This window comes from Carcharodon carcharias, chromosome 2, assembly GCF_017639515.1.
Source record: "Carcharodon carcharias isolate sCarCar2 chromosome 2, sCarCar2.pri, whole genome shotgun sequence".
Classification (NCBI taxonomy): Eukaryota; Metazoa; Chordata; class Chondrichthyes; order Lamniformes; family Lamnidae; genus Carcharodon; species Carcharodon carcharias.
In genome coordinates this window covers 234,394,808-234,414,053 of record NC_054468.1, presented here as the reverse complement: position 1 = coordinate 234,414,053, position 19,246 = coordinate 234,394,808, and the positions used below count along the sequence as shown (strand labels likewise).

The 19,246-nt window shown below is 43.3% G+C and overlaps 1 protein-coding gene across 1 annotated transcript in view; it reads left to right on the top strand.

Moving 5' to 3' along the window:
- Positions 1-4,745: 4,745 nt before the first annotated feature.
- Positions 4,746-19,246, top strand: part of LOC121288982 (adenylate cyclase type 8-like) — a 217,233-nt gene continuing 202,732 nt past the window's right edge. Inside the window, exons 1-2 of the mRNA XM_041207846.1 lie at positions 4,746-5,567; positions 15,693-15,842. Coding sequence (XP_041063780.1) covers positions 4,746-5,567; positions 15,693-15,842 — 972 coding nt within the window. The remainder of the gene's footprint in view (positions 5,568-15,692; positions 15,843-19,246) is intronic.

Genomic DNA, 19,246 nt, shown 5'->3' with positions numbered 1-19,246 from the left:
GAAGTATTGTGAACGATGAAGAGGATAGAGATATACTTCAAGAGGACATTAGCTGATGGAATGTGTGGACAAGTGACAGATGAAATTTAATGCAGAGAAGTGTGAAGTGATTCATTTTTATAGGAAGAACAAGGAGAGGCCATATAAAATAAAGGGAGCAATTTTAAAGGGGGTGCAGCAGCAGAGAGATTTGGGGGTGTATGTGCACAAATCACTGACAGTTGAGAATGTGGTGACAGAATCTTACAGGATTCTGGGCTTTATAATTAGGGGCATTGAGTACAAAAATAAGGAAGTTTTTATGATAAACTTGTATAAAACACAAAACAAAAACAAAAATACCTGGAAAAACTCAGCAGGAGAGGGACACAGTGTCTAGTTCTGGATACCACATTATAGGAAGGATGTGAAGGCAGTATAGAGGGTGTAGAAAAGATTCACAAGAATGGTTCCAGGGATGAGGATAGCTTGGAGAAGCTGGGGTTGTTTACCTTGGCGAAGAGAAGATTAAAAGGAGATTTGATAGGATGTTCAAAATTATGAGGGGTATGAACAGGGTAGATAGAGAGAAACTTCTCATTGGTGGGAGGATCAAAAACCTGAGAGACACAGATTTAAGGTGATTGGCAAAAGAAGCAATGGCGACATAAGGAAAAAACTTTTTATGTAGCAAAGTGGTTAGGATCTGAAATACACTGCCTGAGAGTGTAGTGGAGGCAGATTCGGTCAAAGCCTTCTAAAGATAATTGGGCAATTAATTGGAGAGAAAAAATGTGCAGGCTTCCCAAAGAAGGTGGATGAATGGGACTCTTGCAGAGAGCTGACATGGACACGATGGGCTGAATGGTCTCTTGTGCTGTAACAATTCTCTGATACCTTTCAAAGAGATGTTAAGCTGTGGACCTGTGATGTACCATATAAAACAACACTATACCAAGATGAGTAAGGGAGATCTCACCATTGTCCTAGTCAATACTTATCCTTCAACTAACATAATTAAAGTAGATTATCTGGTTATATATCTCATGACAATATGTAGGATCTTGCTCTGCAAATTCATTGCAGTGATATCCACATTGCAACAATGACAGCACTTCAAAAGTAATTAATTGGCTAGAAAGCATTTTAGGATGCCCTGTGGTCATGAAAGGTGATAAATAAATGTAAATCTTTCTTTATATCACAAAACTCTTAATCAGAATACAAATAATTTGTCCCTCATTGCATGTCAAATGTTTAATATACCCAAGTGCCTTCAGGCTTTAGCTTTGACACTTTAGGATGATGCTTTTAATGCAATTATCACTTTTAGGTGAGCCTGATGTTTTTGTGCTCTGGCTTTCCACTATACTGTGGGCCCCTGATCTTACTGATAGCTATCAGTAAGTCATGATTGATGAGCCTTAAAAGCTGCTAATCTGGGTTAATGTGCTATTATCATGAGAAATGCCATTGACTTCACTAGTCAGAGACTGATGGATGGTTGTTCCCAATGTAATGATTAGACAGCTTGTTCTATCCATGGAGTTGGACCACTTGGGTTTGCTGGCTGTTGCTTGTGACATGCTTACATATGTTAATCCACATTAAGGGAGGTTATTACTGCCAATCAGGTTACAGGTGCCACTATGTCACCAATATAAATCATAGACTCATAGAATGGTTACAGAATAGAAAAAGGTTTAATCAATTTATTGGAGTTCTTTGAAGGAGTAACATGTGCTGTGGATAAAGGGGAGCCTTGGATTTCAAGAAGGCATTTGATAAGGTGCCACATCAAAGGTTATTGAGGAAAATACAAGCTCATGGTGTAGGGGATAACATATTAGCATGGATAGAAGATTGGCTGGTTGGCAGAAAACAGACAGTATGTATAAATGGGTCTTTGATTGGCAGGATGTGACGACTGGAGCCCCACATGTGTCTGTGCTGGGGCCTCAAATTTTTACAATTTCTATCAATGACTTAGATGAGGGGAGTGAAGGCATGGTAGCTAAATATTCAGATGACATAAAAATAGGTAGGAAAGCTTTTTGTGAAGAGGCCATAAGGAGGTTGCAGATAGATATAGATAGGTTGAGTGAGTGGGCAAAAATCTGGCTGATGGGAGTATAATGTGGGAAAATGTGAAGTTGTTCACATTAGCAGGAGAATAAAAAAGCAGAGTACTACTTAAACTGAGAACAGCTGCAGAATTCCGAGGTGCAGAGAGATCAAGTGTTCTTGTCACAAAAAGTTAGTATGCAGGTACAGCAAGTAATTAAGAAGGCGAATGGAATGTTATCCTTTATTATGAAAGGAATTGAACATAAAAGTAAGGATGTTATGCATCAGTTATACAGGGCATTGGTGAGACCACATCTTGAATATCATGTGCAGTTTTGGTCTCCTTATTTATGGAAGGATGTAAAAACGTTGGAGGTGGTTCAGAGGAGGTTTACTAGATTGACACCTGGAGTGAGTGGGTTGTCTTATGAGGAAAGGTTGGACAGACTGGGCTTGTTTCCACTGGAGTTTAGAAGAGTGAAAAGCGATGATTGAAATGTATGAGATCCTGAACGGTATTGACAAAGTGGACGTGGAAAGGATGTTTCCTCTTGTAGTTGAATCCAGAACTAGGGGGCACTGTTTTAAAATTAAGGGCCACTCTTTTAGGATAGGAATGAGGAGAATTTTTGTCTCTCAGAGGGTTGTGTGACTTTGGAACTCTCTGCGTCAGAAGGTGGTGGAGGCGGGGTCATTGTATATTTTTAAGGCAGAGGTAGATAGATTCTTGTTAGGCAAGGGAATCAAAGGTTATCAGGGGTAGATGGGAATGTGGAATTCGAAACACAAACAGATCAACCATGATCTTATTGAATGGCAGACCAAGCTCAAGGGGCTGAATGGCCTACTCCTGCTCCTTTTTTGTATGTTCGTATGTCTGTTTGTAAAGCCATTCAGTCCGTTGTGTCTCTGCTGGCTCTCTGAGACAGCACTACTCCTAGAGCCATTCTCTCACCTTCTACCTGCGGACTTGCACATTTTTTATTTTCCAATAACAGTCTAATTGCTTTTTGAAAGCCTCAAATGAATCTGTCTCCACTACACTTCCAGGCAGAGCATTCCACGTTCTAACCTCTTACTGCATGAAAAAAATGTCCTTGTTTTGCCATTGCTTCTTTTGCCAATTACCTTAAATCTGTGCCCCCCTGGTTCTCAATCCTTACCAATGGAAACAGTTTCTCTCTACCTTTTTTTTATTCGCTCATGGTATGTGGGATTTGCTGGCTGGGCCAGAATTTATTGCCCATCCCTAATTGCCCTTGCGAAGGTGGTGCTGAGCTGCCTTCTTGAACTGTTGCAGTCCATGTGGTGTAAGTACACCCACAGTGCTGTTAGGGAGGGAGTTCCAGGATTTTGACTCAGTGACAGTGAAGGAACGGTGATATATTTCCAAGTCAGGATGGTGAGTGACTTGGAGGGGAACTTCCAGGTGGTGGTGTTCCCATCTATCTGCTGCCTTGTCCTTCTAGATGGTCATGGTTGTGGGTTTGGAAGGTGCTGTCTAAGGAGCTTTGGTGAGCTTCTGCATTGCATCTTGTAGATGGTACACACACTGCTGCTACCGTGTGTCGGTGGCGGAGGGAGAGAATGTTTGTGGATGTGGTGCCAATCAAGCTGGCTGCTTTGTCCTGGATGGTGTCGAGCTTCTTGAGTGTTGTGGGAACTGCATTCATCCAGGCAAGTGGGGAGTATTCCATCACACTCCTGACTTGTGCCTTGTAGATGGCGGATCTACTCTGTCCAGAGTCCTCATGATTTTGAATACCTCTATCAAATCTCCTCTCAGCTTCTCTTCCAAGAAAAACAGTCCCAACTTCTCCAATCTTTTTACCTAACTGAAGAAACTTCAAAGACATTTCATCATGACCAATACGCGCAGGGCTTCCTTACGCTTGCCCCAAACGCAAATAGGCTCCGATGCATTTCTCCGCAGTGAATAGTTGTTGGTGTAGGATCGAAGCTTTCAGTACCGGGAACAGTTGGCTACATTTAGGCCGGAGTTGGTCCTCGGGGTTCTTGGTCTCAATGATGCTTCCCCAGCAGCCGGATCCGTCATCGTCATATTGTCTCATCTAAACTAATGAGATCAGGAATTAGCTGCCCAATGGAATTTAGCGATGCCAGAGCTTTAATCTCATCGCTGATCACTAATAGGACCTGCCGACGCCAACAATGAAGCTCAGTGTGAGGTGAGGCCCTGAACAATCGCATTGTGACTGGACAATGGTTGGGGAGTGTTACAAGTGAGGTGTGGGCAGAGGGCAGAAGGGCTGGGACAAGGGATCAGGCGGAGTCAACAACAACGGCAAGGCGCAGCCACTCTTTAGCACCCTGGATAGCGACAGCTCTCCATCAAACATTGGCAGCTCCATCCAAGGAATCCGAGATTGGTTGAAAGGAGCATCTGAGACACACCAGAAAGTGGGCGCACTCCATTTGTTCTTCCTTAAATACTTGAACTTTGTTTTAATAAAAACTGCAATTCAGTTTAAATAAATCATTTGCTTTGAAGTTAGCAATTAATTTTGAAGTGTTTTGACGCTAATTTAGGTTAACGGAGCTGGGAACAGTCGAACAGTCCCTGAACGATGACGTGGCTTCAGAATCCCTAAGCATTTGAAGATTTAAAAAGCGGTTGTTTCACATACTCGCCCCCAACGTGTTTTCAGACAATCTCTGGCACATTGAGAAGGTGAAGAATGGACACCTTAGTGGAGTCCACCGAATTTGAAGTGGGCACTCTCACCGACGCTCGCCACACCCCCATAACATCCCGGCAGTGGCATAACATGGTCAAGGTCATCAGTAAGCGGAAAGAGCGACTCACCGACATTGATGAACTCCCAAAACGCAGGCTCTCCATCAAAAATGAATACATCCAAGACATCAACCAGCAGATCTTAGCCAAACTCGTCGGCCAGGATAGGGGCTCTGTCTTCCCGACCCTAATGTCCACAATCGTCCCGGGCGAGAGGATGTCCGAAATCTTCGTGTCCACTGGTTACACCTGGCGGGGAGTGTTACTGCCCACCATAAACCAGATATTCAAATCCCATGAATTAGAGAAGCTCTACCAGCGCTACTTTGCCCGTCAGAGACGTATCTCTCTCATGATGATGAATATCATAGACTGTTTCACCAAGTTTAACATTATGATGGTGTTTTTCTTTGCCACGCCCGAACTGATCCAGCCCATAATGAGCGGGGTGACCGGCCTCTTCATCCTGCTCTCCTGCATGTTGTGTTTTCTCGTCCAAGCCGGCAAAGATGCCATATCGCACAACTACCTGCAATATATTGGCCTGGCTACCTGGTTGTACCAGTCTGTACAGGTTCTCATGGACTTGGGTCTGGGCTTGGAATCCAACGAGACCTGGTTCATTCTGTTCATTGTGTTCGGCACTTACACCATGCTCCCTATCCCGCTGCTCTGGTGTATACTTGCTGGTACCATCTCCTCAGTAGTTCACTTGCTGATAGAAGGATTTCGGTACGCCAGAGGCGAAATTCTCCTACATCAGGTACATTTCAATTTCTACCTCTTTTCCGGTCTACCCTAACTTCAGGTCAGATTGGACTAATACAATTTAGCTTAATTACAGAGTTTTAATCAGCCACATAATCAAGGCTGGAACCTAGACAAATTAAACAAAATAATTAATTTAGCCATATAAAGATTGAGATTTTAGTACAGAGAGTGCATAGCGCCTCTTACCTTTTCCATCCTATTTATTTTCTACTTATTTGCTTCTCCATCTATTCCAACAAATATTTAATTTTGGGAACACCTTCAGTCTGTCCGCAAGCATTACCCAGACCTCCCTGTCACTTGCCATTTTAACACTCCACCCTGCTCTCATGCCCACATGTCCGTCCTTGGCCTGCTGCATTGTTCCAGTGAAGCTCAACGCAAACTGGAGGAACAGCACGTCATCTTCCAACTCGGCACTTTACAGCCTTCCGGACTGAATACTGAGTTCAACAACTTTAGATCATGAACTCTCTCCTCCATCCCCATCCCCTTTTTAAATCTGATTTAATTAATTACTTTATTTTATTCTTTTATTTATTTGTTCATTTTTAATCCTTTTTCTCCCAAACCCCCCTCCTCATCTGTCACTTGTTCCATGCTGCTCTTTCACAGAGTGCCGACCCTTGTTCTGCTATTCACACATTCTGCTTTCTTATCTTTATGCCACTATCAGTACCTTCTTTATACTTCACCACTACCATTAACACTCCCATTGTCTTGTGTCAGTGACATCTTTGTCAATATCTCCTTAACTGTCATCAATCTCTGACCTTCTATCTTGTTCCAACTGCTCCACCCCCTCTTAAACAGCATAAAATCCAAAATCCATCACATTTCTACTCTTTAGATCTGAAGAAGTCATACAGACTTGAAACGTTAACTCGCTTTCTCTTTCCATAGAGGCTGCCAGACCTGCTGAGTTTTTTTTCCATCATTTTCTGTTTTTATTTAAGTATTTAACTAATCCTTTCTCCAATATTGTGATTGACTTGGCCACAATGGCTACACCCATTGAGTGCTTGGTCACAGCATTTCTGTCTCTGAATCAAGAGGTGAAAATTTCTTACCCCACTCCAGACAGGCTGCTGAGTGAAGACCAGAGTGCCTAATCTGAATTTGAATCTGAACTGTTGGCATCAGGGTTCTTGTACCCTTGCATGTGGATGTATCCTGTCGTAAGGGTAAGCAGACTCTGTCACCTTGGTTGCAGCCCACACACAGGAAATTCACTGAAGAAAAAGCCATGAGGAAAGTAATGGGAAACAGTCTCAGCTACTCTTCTCTAGTACGTGCCTCAAGAATCTCATGTGGGAGAACATAACACATAGAAGGAGGAGGACGCCATTCCAGCTATGCCATCACTAAGATCATGGCTAATTTGATAGTGGCCTCAACCCCACTTTCCTGCCTGTCCCTCATAACCTTTGGCCCCCTTGTAGCTCAAAAATCTGTCTAACAGAGCCTTGAATAAATTCACTGACCCAGGCTTGGGAGACTTGAGTTAGGACCTCCTTGAGGGCAGGTTACATTGAGCAGATGTACTCTTGCAGTTGTTTGCAGACCACTAAGCTGGTGCATTAAACAAGCTTTCTCATTAAAACCTACCATTTTGTAATATTCTAAGTATAACATTTTTGAGAATTCCAATTTGTTAAACCTATTTCCTAATGCCATGACTTAGTAATGCCTGAAGGTAAGTCCAAATGTGATGCTTGCTTCTAATTGTTTTAATAGCTTCTAAAAATTTATTCTTTCACAGGATGTGGGATCACTGACAAGGCCAGAATTTATTGCCCATCCCTAAATGCCCCTTAGAAGGTGGTGGCGAGCTGCCTTCTTGAACTGCGGCAATCCATGTGGTTAGCAAGCGACAGTGAAGGAACAGTGATATATTTCCAAGTCAGAATGGTGAGGGGTTTGGAGGGTAACTTCCAGGTGGCGGTGTTCCCATGTATCTGCTGCCCTTGTTCTTCTATATGATTTGGTCATGGGTTTGGAAGGTGCTACCTAAGGAGCCTTGTGAGTTGCTGCAGTGCATCTTGTAGATGGTACACACTGCTGCTTCTGTGTGTCGGTGGTGGAGGGAGTAGATGTTGAAAGTGGTGAATGGGGTGCCAATCAAGTGGGCTGCTTCGTATTGGATGGTGTCAAGCTTTTCACCATCCTGACTTGGAAATATATCGCTGTTCCTTCACTGTTGCTGGGTCATAACCCTGGAACTCCCTCCTTACAGCACTGTGGGTGTACCTACACTACATGGGCTGCAGCGCTTCAAGAAGGCAGCTCACCACCACCGTCTCAAGGGCAGTTAGGGATGGGTAATAAATGCTGACCCAGCCAGCGAAGTCCACATCCTTTGAATGAATAAAAAAAGGAATTATAAAAAATCCATTACCTTCAGCTATTTCTTAATATCAGGTGGAATGAATCGAATTGCTTGAAGACTGGCATCTATGATGCTGGGGAACTGAGGAGGAGAGCGAGATGGATCTAACAGCTAACACTGTAATGTCTGCTGTTCTCTTATCACTAGCAAAGATTGCCCTTTTGGCCTATTGTAATCAGCAAACTTAATTCCATGAACTAAATATGAGCTTCACTGGTATTTAATGATATCTTGCAGCAGGGAGTTGCTGGGATATTAGTAAAAGGTTTTCTTTCCTGGCCCAAGCCAATATTCTTCTCTCTGCTGCAGGTGTTGACTCCCTGCTGTGGTACATTTCACTATTACTACTCCTCTTCTGGTGCCAAGGAACCAATCTTCTTAAACAATCTAGATTTCTGTAATTAGTGCAGTTTATACCTAAATGGCTGATGATGGGTTTTAGTCAGTATGTTAGAATTATGATCTTAGTAAAGAATTTTCTGAGGTTATCTCATATACATTGAATGTTAGAATGATACAGCCCAGGAGGAGGCTACTCCACCTATTGTGTCTGTGCAATTGGCTGCATTTATTTGTGCTGCAACACTAGGGGGAGCATTTCCTGCACATGTGCAGATGCAGTGTCAGTCTCAATGGGCTGAAATGTATGGGCCACCCATGTGTGGGAAAACAGGTGGACCTGTAGATTTAGGTGCCATGCCATCAGTGGCATGCCCACCATCAGCTGGCCTGCCCATGCCCCCGCTGCAGTTTCACAGGCGAACAAGGCAGGTGTGGGTGAGTCGCCTACCCATCGCCCAATTGAGACCCTTAATTGGGCAATTAATGCCCAATTAAGAGCCTCAACCCACGGCTGCTTCGATTTTAATGGGCACCAGGAGAGGCTGGTGCCTAAAATGCAGCCAGCAGGTTTAATCCTCCAGGTTACGGGTCAGTGAAAGTAGGTGGATGCCTCCTTCCAGGCCCGTTGTGCCAGTCAGAGGCTCAGAGGCCCCTCACCACAGTTTTGCCTTCCTGTGTCCTTTCTACCCCCTCCCTCCCCACCCACCCCCCCCCCCAAACTATGTCCAACATGCCCCCCTCCCTTTCCCCAGTGAGGCCTGCCAACCTGGCCCCCGTGAAATCCCAGGGTTACGTGGAATCCATTGTTGCTCCTCCTCCCGAGCCTCTGGCAATACCAGTAGTGGTCACCGATCCTGGTTCCTTTTTCCCTGGGCTCCAATTGGCCAACAGCTTTATGAGGCAGACTTACTCCTGGAGATGGACTTAAGTCCTGCTTCATGCTAATTAATGAGTCCTCGTCTGAAAATTAAAGTGGGGTGAACTGGTCAAGTGGAGATGGGCTCACAATTATGCTGGGGTATGAGTGCCAGCCCTCAGCCTATAATCCAATCTGGCATGTCAGAGTCTTCAGAAAGCACCTCAACACATTATTTGTTTTCTGCTGTAAACTTTTCCATCATAACCTTTATCTGCTCCATCTACCCATTCCACCATCAATTATCTCTTCCAGTCTTTTGCTGTCTTCCCCATTCTTTTTCTAAGTCAGATCTTATCAGCAAACTCTAAGATTGTGTTCCCTTCATCCAAGTCCAAATGATCCATATGAACATAGAGCGATAGAATATAAAAGCCAAGAAGCAATAATGAGCATATACAATCTTAGAGTATCATGAGTAGCATTGCACTCCGTCTATCACCTACTCTATGTGTAATACACCCGAATGTCCTCTACTCTACATGTAATACACCTGACTTTACGTGTAATAGACTCAACTGTCCTCTACTTTACATGAAATATGCTGACTGTCCTCTGCTCTACATGTAGTACACCGACTGACTGTCCTCTATGTGTAATACACCAACTGTCCCCAACTCGATGTGTAATAAGACCAAAAGACATAGGAGCAGAAATTAGGCCTTTCGGCCCATCGAGTCTGCTCCGCCATTCAATCATGGCTGATAAGTTTCTCAACCCCATTCTCCCACCTTCTCCCCATAACCTTTGATCCCCTTACCAATCAAGAACCTAACCATCGCGGTCTTAAATACACTCAATGACCTGGCCTCTACTGTGGCAATGAATTCCATAGATTCACCACTCTCTGGCTAAAGAAGTTTCTCCTCATCTCTGTTCTAAAAGGTCTTCCCTTTACTCTGAAGCTGTGCCCTCGGGTCCTAGTCTCTCCTACTAACGGAAACATCTTCCCCACACCCACTCTATCCAGGCCTTTCAGTATTCTGTAAGTTTCAATCAGATCCCCCCTCATCCTTCTAAACTCCATCGTGTATAGACCCAGAGTCCTCAAACGTTCCTCATATGTTAAGCCTTTCATTCCTGGGATCATTCTCGTGAACCTCCTCTGGACCCTCTCCAGGGCCAGCACATTCTTCTTGAGATACGGTGCCCAAAATTGCTCACAATATTCTAAATGTGGTCTGACCAGAGCCTTATAAAGCCTCAGCAGCACATCCCTGCTTTTATGTTCTAGTCCTCTCGAAATAAATGCCAACATTGCATTTGCCTTCCTAACTACCGACTCAACCTGCAAGTTAACCTTAAGAGAATCCAGGACTAGGACTCCCAAGTCCCTTTGCACTCCAGATTTCTGAATTCTCTCCCCATTTAAAAAATAGTCTATGCCTCTATTCTTCCTACCAAAGTGCTTGACCTCACAATTGCCCATGTTGTATTCCATCTGCCATTTTTTTGCCCATTCTCCTAATCTGTCCAAATCCTTCTGCAGCCTCCCCGCCTCCTCAATACTATCTGTCCCTCCACCTATCTTTGTATCATGTGCAAACTTAGCCAGAATGCCCTCAGTTCCTTCATCTAGATCATTAATGTATAAAATGAAAAGTTGTGGTCCCAACACTGACCCCTGCGGAACTCCACTAGTCACCGGCCGCCATCCTGAGAAGGACCCCCTTATCCCCACTCTCTGCCTCCTGCCAGACAGCCAATCTTCTATCCATGCTAGTACCTTGCCTCTAACACCGTGGGCTCTTATCTTACTGAGCAGCCTCCTGTGCAGCACCTTGTCAAAGGCCTTCTGGAAGTCCAAGTAGATAACATCCATTAGCTCTCCTTTGTCTAACCTACTCGTTACCTCCTCAAAAAATTCCAACAGATTTGTCAGGCATGACCTCCCCTTGATGAAACCATGCTGACTTTGCCCTATTTTACCATGCACTTCCAAGTATTCTGAAATCTCATCTTTCATAATGGACTCTAAAATCTTACCAACGACAGTAATACACCGACTGTCCCCTAATCTACATGTAACACACCTAACTGTCCTCTGCTCTGCTTGTAATACACCTAACTGTCCACTACTGTATGTGTAATACACCCAAATTTCCTACATTGTACATGTAATACTCCCAACTGTCCTCAACGTGTAAAACACCGACTGTCCTCTACACATAATATACCGACTGTCCCCCTACTCAACATGTAATACACTGACTGTCCTCCATGTGTAATACACCCGACTTTCCTCCATTGTATGTGTAATACACCTGACTGTCCAAAACATGTAATACACTGCCTGTCCTCTACTCTATGTGTAATAAACCCGACTGTCTTCTGCGTGTAATACAGCCGACTGTCCTCTACTCAATGTGCAATACTCTGACTGTCCCCTACGCTTAGGTGTAATACACTGACTGTCCTCTACGTGCAATCATAGTGTCAGTTATGGCACAAAAGAGTCCATTTGGCCCATCGAGTCCATGTCAGCTCTCTGTGGAGCAATCCAGTCTGTCCCATTCCCCTGGATGTTCCCCATAGCCCTGCAGGTTTAATCCCTTCAAGTGCCCAACAATTTCCTTTTGACATCACTGTCTGTTTCAGCTTCTACCAGAAGCAAGTTCCAGATCATTAGCACTCACTGTGCAAAATGTTCCTCCTCACCTCTCCTGGTATCTCTTTTCCAAAGCCTTAAATCTGTGTCCCCCAGTCTTTGTAGCATCAGCCAATGGGAACTGATTTTCTTTGTCTACCTTATCTAAACCTGTCATCATCTTGTACCCCTCTATCAAACCTCCCCTCAATCCCCTTAGCTCCAAGGACAACAACCCCAGCTTCTCCAATCTGATCTTATAATTAAAATTCCACATGAATGGAATTATTTTGGTCAATCTCTTCTGCACCCTCTTATATCCTTCCTAAAGTGTGGTGACTGGAACTGGATGCAACACTCTGGTTGTGACCTTACCAGAGCTTTATAAACTTCAGCATAACTTCTCTACTTTTGTACTGTAGGAGTTTCTATCTTTTGTAAGACACCCTACTTATAGTTCTTTGATGCCAGATTTACAAGAGAGCAAATTGACTCACTCAAAATGTTGTTATACTTAAAGGAGTTAGTTTATTCGTACCCATGATTACAGATTTAACATGGACACAGTTTTGAAATGATTACAGATTTAATGGGTTGAGAAAGGAAAATAATAATTTAAAAAAGCAGCTGCTTTGTTACCTTACTGCAGCAAAACAACTCTTCACTGAACCACATGGACTGCAGCAGGTCAAGAAGGCAGCTCACCACCTCCTTCTCAAGGGCAACTAGGGATGGGCAATAAATGCTGGCCCAGCCAGTGAAGCCCACATCCCAGGAAATAATAATTGAAAAAATAATCACAGAATCACACATTGCAGAAGAGGCCCTTCGACCCATCGAATCTGCACCTGACCTACCTGCCTAATCCCATTTACTAGCCCTTGGCCTATAGCCTTGAATGTTATGACGTGCCAAGTGCTCATCCAGGTACTTTTTAAAGGATGTGAGGCAACCTGCCTCCACCACCCTCTCAGGCACTGCATTCCAGACCCTCACCACCCTCTGGGTGAAAAAGTTTTCCTTCACATCCCCCCTAAACCTCCTGCCCCTCACCTTGAACTTGTGTCCCCTTGTGACTGACCCTTCAACTAAGGGGAACAGCTGCTCCCTATCCACCCTGTCCATGCCCCTCATAATCTTGTACACCTTGATCAGGTCACCTCTCAGTCTTCTCTGCTCCAACGAAAACAACCCAAGTCTATCCAACCTCTCTTCATAACTTAAATGTTTCATCCCAGGCAACATCCTGGTGAATCTCCTCTGCACCCCCTCCAGTGCAATCACATCCTTCCTATAATGTGGTGACCAGAACTGCACACAGTACTCCAGCTGTGACCTCACCAAGGTTCTATACAACTCCAACATGACCTCCCTACTTTTGTAATCTGTGCCTCGATTGATAAAGGCAAGTGTCCCATATGCCTTTTCACCACCCCACTAACATGCCCCTCCGCCTTGAGAGATCTGTGGACACACATGCCAAGGTCCCTTTGTTCCTCAGAACTTCCTAGTGTCATGCCGTTCATTGAATACTTCCTTGTCAAATTATTCCTACCAAAATTTTATAACCTCACTTTTCAGGGTTAAATTCCATCTGCCACTTATCTGCCCATTTGACCATCCTGTCTATATATTCCTGTAGCCATCACTCAACCTCACTGTTAACCACCTGGCCAATCTTTGTGTCGTCCACAAACTTACTAATCCTTCCCCCCCACATAGTCATCTATGTCGTTTATATAAATGACGAATAATGGGGGACCCAACACAGATCCCTGTGGTACGCCACTGGATACTGGCTTCCAGTCACTAAATCATCCTTATGTCATCACCCTCTGTCTCCTACAACTAAGCCAATTTTGAATCCACCTTATCAAAGTTTGATATTGTTGGCAAATTTTGAAATTCTACTCAGTATTCCAAGATCCAACACATTTATACACAGCAACAAAAGCCATAGTCCTAACTGATCATGGGGATCACCACTGTCTACCACCCTCCAGTCTGAAAAATAACCATTTACCATGACTCACTGCTTTCTGTACTTAAGGCAATTATTTTATCTAATTGGACACTGACCCTTCTATTCCATGAGCCTCAATTTTGTTAACCAGCCTTTTATTTGGTACTTTGTCAAATGCTTTCTTAAAATCCATATAGCCAATTTCCACTGCTTTCCTTCATCAACCTTTTCTGTTACTTCATCAAAAAATGCAATGAGTTAGTCAAACACAATTTGCCTTTTACAAATCAGCACTGGTTCTCCTTAATTAACTCAAGCCTCTCCAACTGCCTGTTGATTTTTTTCCCCTGATTGTTTTTTCTAAAACCGTACCCAGTATTAATGTTAAACTGACCAGCCTTCAATTGCTAGGACTGTCCTTACCTGAATAACAGAGTCACATTTGCTACTCTCCAATACACCTGACCGTCCCCTGTCATGAAGCTATTAATGGATATAATATTATTGGAAACTATTTTTCTTTTAAAATAGAGGTTTAGTCTGTGGGTGTGACTTATTTGGATTAAGACCAGTTAGTCTGGGTGCTTTGATGTGTACAAGCTTTGAGATGTAAACAGAGAATATATTTGCATTTTTTGAATAGAGCATTCAAGAACTGGGGTGAAAACTGACACCAATCTACCAGATACCGAGCAATATATTTATATGACTAATAAAATTGGTACTATGAAAGGGATTTTATTGTTAGAAGACGCTGGTGATACAATGAGAATTTATATTCAATGAGCGATGCTAGATATAACTTCAGCAGTTGTGTGTGTGCAGGGCAGAGGCAATGTAAGATCAAAGCCTGTCAGCGTACCACTGTCTCCACAGGGACCAAAGTGAAAGGAACCTCATTTTGAATTTGTAATGTGAAAATGCTTTGCCTGGTAACAGAATTACCTGGAAAAACTCAGCAGGTCTGGCAGCATCGGCGGAGAAGATGCTGCCAGACCTGCTGAGTTTTTCCAGGTAATTCTGTTTTTGTTTTGGATTTCCAGCATCCGCAGTTTTTTTGTTTTTATGCTTTGCCTGGTGTCTGGTTAAGCCTATGGGTTGCTGTTGCCTTTGGGAATTTGTTAAAAGGTATGACAGTAATTTGTAGCCATGTGTATATATATTTTAACCTGTGTAAATTAATAAAATGTTTCATTTAGTTTAATGTAAAATCTCAAGAACTGGTGATCTGGTTCCTGAATTTAGAGTTGCATCTCAAACATAACACTTAAAATTATAGGTCATGACAGTTGGTTAAAGTTTCCCTCTAGGATTTATAAATAACTAAGCTTTACCAACTGCACAGTCATGACACCCCTGCTCTACTTGTATACATCCGACTATCCATTGTGGCTCAGTGGGCTTTACTCTTTTCTGAACCAGAAGGTTGTAGGTTTAAATCTCACTCCAGAGTGACAGAGTATTGCATGGATTAAGGTGCCAGATGACATGTTAAACTGAGGTCTTACCTGCTCGCTCAGGCAGATGCTAAATATCTCACAGCGCTATTGGAAGAAGAGCAAGGGAGTGGGTGGGTTGTATCTTCAGTGCCTTGGCTAATTTTAGCCCTTAACCAACATAATTGAAATAAATTATCATATAACTATTACATAACTATTTAGAAGTTGGCTGCCATGTTTCTACATTACGACAGTGACTAAAGTACCATTGTGTGTAAAGAACTTTGGAACATCCAGAGGTGGTGAAAGGCACCATAGAAATATAACTTTCCTAATACTATTCTGTATGCAATGCATGACATGTCATTGATCACTGGCCCTGTAGTGCACCTAGCAAGCGTTGCATTCATGTGGCAAGTGGGAGATGCCGTGCTATCATCTCCATGTTTTCTGATCAGGATGCTTTTTGCTGTTCTCACAGGTTTATGTCAAAGTACTGTTACTGACTTGTATGAATATAGTCAGTCTTTTTATCAGCTACCTCTCTGTCCGGGCACAACGAATGGTATTCCTAGAGACCAGGAAAAATATTGAGGGCCGAATCCAATTGGAGGAGGAAAACGAGAGACAGGTAACAAGAGGGGGGATGAATATAGATTTCCACAGGACACTGTTTCCTTCAGTATGCCCACTGCCGAGGACATCCTTCAGTCCTATCCACTCACCTTCTCACCACATGTGTCAGTCCCACCCTGTCACCATATTATTCAGTCAATGGTTCTCACTATATTCCTCAATCCTGGGATGGCAGGATTGTCATATGAGGAGAGATTAGGCCACATAGGTCTGTATTCACTTTTCACAGTATCTCCCGGTCCCACCCACTCATCCTTAGGAGGGAAACTTGCAGGTGGTGAGATTCCCATGTGCCTGCTGCCCTTGTCCTTCTAGGTGGTAGAGGTCATAGAGTTTTATTTTTACATGCTTATGGAAACTTTTATAGTCCACTTTTGTTCCTTGCAGGTTTACTCACATACTCTATTTTCCACCTCTTAATCAATCTCTTGATCCTCCTTTGCTGAATTCTAAACTGCTCCCAATCCTCTGACTTGCTACTTTTTCTAGCAACTTTATATGACTCCTCTTTGGTTCTAATACTATCCTTAATTTCTTTTTGTTAGCTATGGTTGTATTTTTGCACCATAAAGGAATGTATAACTTTTGCAATGCATACATTAGTTCCTTAAATATTAGCCATTATCTATTCACTGTCATGCCTTTTAATGAAGTTCGCCAATCTACCTTAGCCAACTCACACCTCATACCTTTGTAGTTTCTCTTGTTAAGATTCAGGACCCTAATTTAAGATCAGACTACTTCATTTTCCATCCTAATGAAGAATTCTATCATGTTATGGTCATTGTTCCTTCAAGGACCCAGCACAACAAGATTATTAATTAACCCCTTCTCATTGCACAAAACCAAATCCAGGATAGTCTGTCCTCTAGTCGATTCCTCAATGTACTGGTCTAAAACACCATCTCATATGCACTCCAGGAATTCATCTGCCACAGTATTATTGCTAATTTGGCCTCCCCAGTCTATAGTAAATTAAAGTCAGCCATGATTACTGTAGCACCCTTGTTACATGCATCTCTAATTCCCTGTTTAATGCCGTCTACTACCTTACCATTACTGTTTGGCGGCCTATAGATAACTCCCACTAATGTTTTCCACCTCTTGTTGCTTCTTAGCTCCAACCAGATTGACTCTACATCTAGATTTTCTGAGCCAATATCCTCTCTCACTATCGCACTGATATCATCCTTAACTAACAACGCCATGCAACCTCCTTCTCCTTTTTGCCTATCCATGCTAAATATAGAGTATTCTGAATATTCAGATCCCAGTCTTGGTCACCCTGCAGCCATGTCCCTGTAATTGCAATCATATTGTACCTGTTTACATCTATTTGCGCAAATTCATCTACCTTATTGTGAATGCTCCGTGCATTCAGATATAGTGCCCTTAGACTTGTCCTTTTACACATTTTTTTTGTACTATGGCCCTATTTGCTCCTAGCCCTTGTTTCATCTGCCTTCCATTTTTGCTTTCTTCTTTGCTGTCTTTCATTTCTATCTTTGTTTTTATTCATTCCTGGGATGTGGGTGTTGCTGCCTAGGCCAGCATCCCTAATTGCCCTTGTTCAGAGGGCACAGAGGACCCACATTGCTGTGGGTCTAGAGTCACATGTAGGCCAGACCGCGTAGAGACAGCAAGTTTCCTTCCCTAAAGGACATTAGTGAACCGGATGAGTTTTTACGACAAACAGCAATGGTTTTGTGGTCATCAGACTTTTAATTCCATGTTTTTATTGAATTCAAATTTCACCACCTGCCATGGTGGGATTCAGACCCAGGTCCCCAGAAAATCATTCTGGGTCTCTGGAATACCAGTCCAGTGACAATATCACTGTGCCATCGTCTCCCTGTTCAGGTTCCCACCCTTCTGCCAATCTAGTTTAAATCCTCCCCCACAGTACTAGGGAGTACCTCTGCGAGGATATTGGTCCCAGTCCTTCTGGGGTGCAACCTGTCCAGCTTGTACAGGTCCCATCTTCCCTAAAATCGGTCCCAATGCCTCAGGAATCTAAATCCCTCCCTCCTACACCATCTTTCTAGCCATGCATTCATCTGGTCTATTCTCCTATTCCTGATCTCACTAACAGGTGGCACTGGGAGTAATCTTGAGATTACTACCTTTGAGGCCCTGCTTTTTAATTTATTTCCTCACTCCCTTTATTCTGCTTTCAGAACCTCATCCCTCTTTTTACCTATGTCGTTGGTACCAATGTGGACCACAACCTCTGGCTGTTCACCCTCCCCTTCAGAATGTTCTGCAGCCACTCAGTGATATTGTTGACCCTGGCACCAGGGAGGCAACATACCATCTTGATGTCATGTCTACAGCTGCAGAAACGTCTATCTGTTCCCCTTATGATAGAATCTCCTATCACTATTGCTCTCCCACTCTTTTTTCCCCCACTCTGTGCAGCTGAGCCACTTGTGGTGCCACAGACTTGGCTCTTACTGCATTATCCTGAGAATCCATTTCCATTTCCCAGCAGCAGAAATTCTCTTTGAAATGGAGATGGACCCAGGGGACTCCTGCACTACCTGTCTGGTGCCTTCTCTGTCAGGCAGTCACCCATTCCCTTTCTGCTTGTGCACTCTTTGCCTGCGGAGTGACCATCTCACTGTACGTGCTATCCACAATGATCTCATCCTTGTGGTTGCTCTGCAGTGATTCCTGGTGCATCTCCAGCAATAAAACACAGATTTTGAGTAACTGCAGCTGGGGACACTGCCTGAACACATAGTGTACTGGACACTGGAAGTGTCCCTGACTTCCCACATCACACAGGAGGAGCATTCCACTTGGCCGAGCTGTCCTGTCATGACTTACCCTTAAATTACCCCCTTTACTTTTACTTCCTCTAATTTAGAGAATATTAAGGACAGAGGAAATACTCACCAGGTCCTACTTAACAAGGCCGCTGCTCTTCTTACTGAGGAAAGGTAGAAAATGAAAGGATCACCTCCTTCCCTCTTAAGCGAACTCCGTCTCTCACCAAACTCCAACTGAAGCACACTAATGCAGCCTAAAGCAACACTCCAGTGCAGACAAAAGCAGCACTATGGATGGCTTGCTTTTATGCTGTCTGAATTTAGCTTTTGAAAACCTACTTAAACCAGTTAACTAATTTACTAGCTCCAGCTACAAGCAGAGCCTGTATAACCCATATTTTAAAGCTGGACTAAAACTCACCTTCTCCTAAACCAAAGAGCTACTTTTAGTTTGTTGCTAAATTAAAGAAAGATTAGACTTTAGATAGAAATTAACCCTTAAAAGTCCCTCTCTCACCATACTCCGACTGAAGCACTCTAGTGCAGCCCAAAGCAGCTCTCCAATGCAGACAAATATTTTTAAGGAGGAGGGAGATAGATTCTTGTTAGGCAAGGGGATCAAATGTTA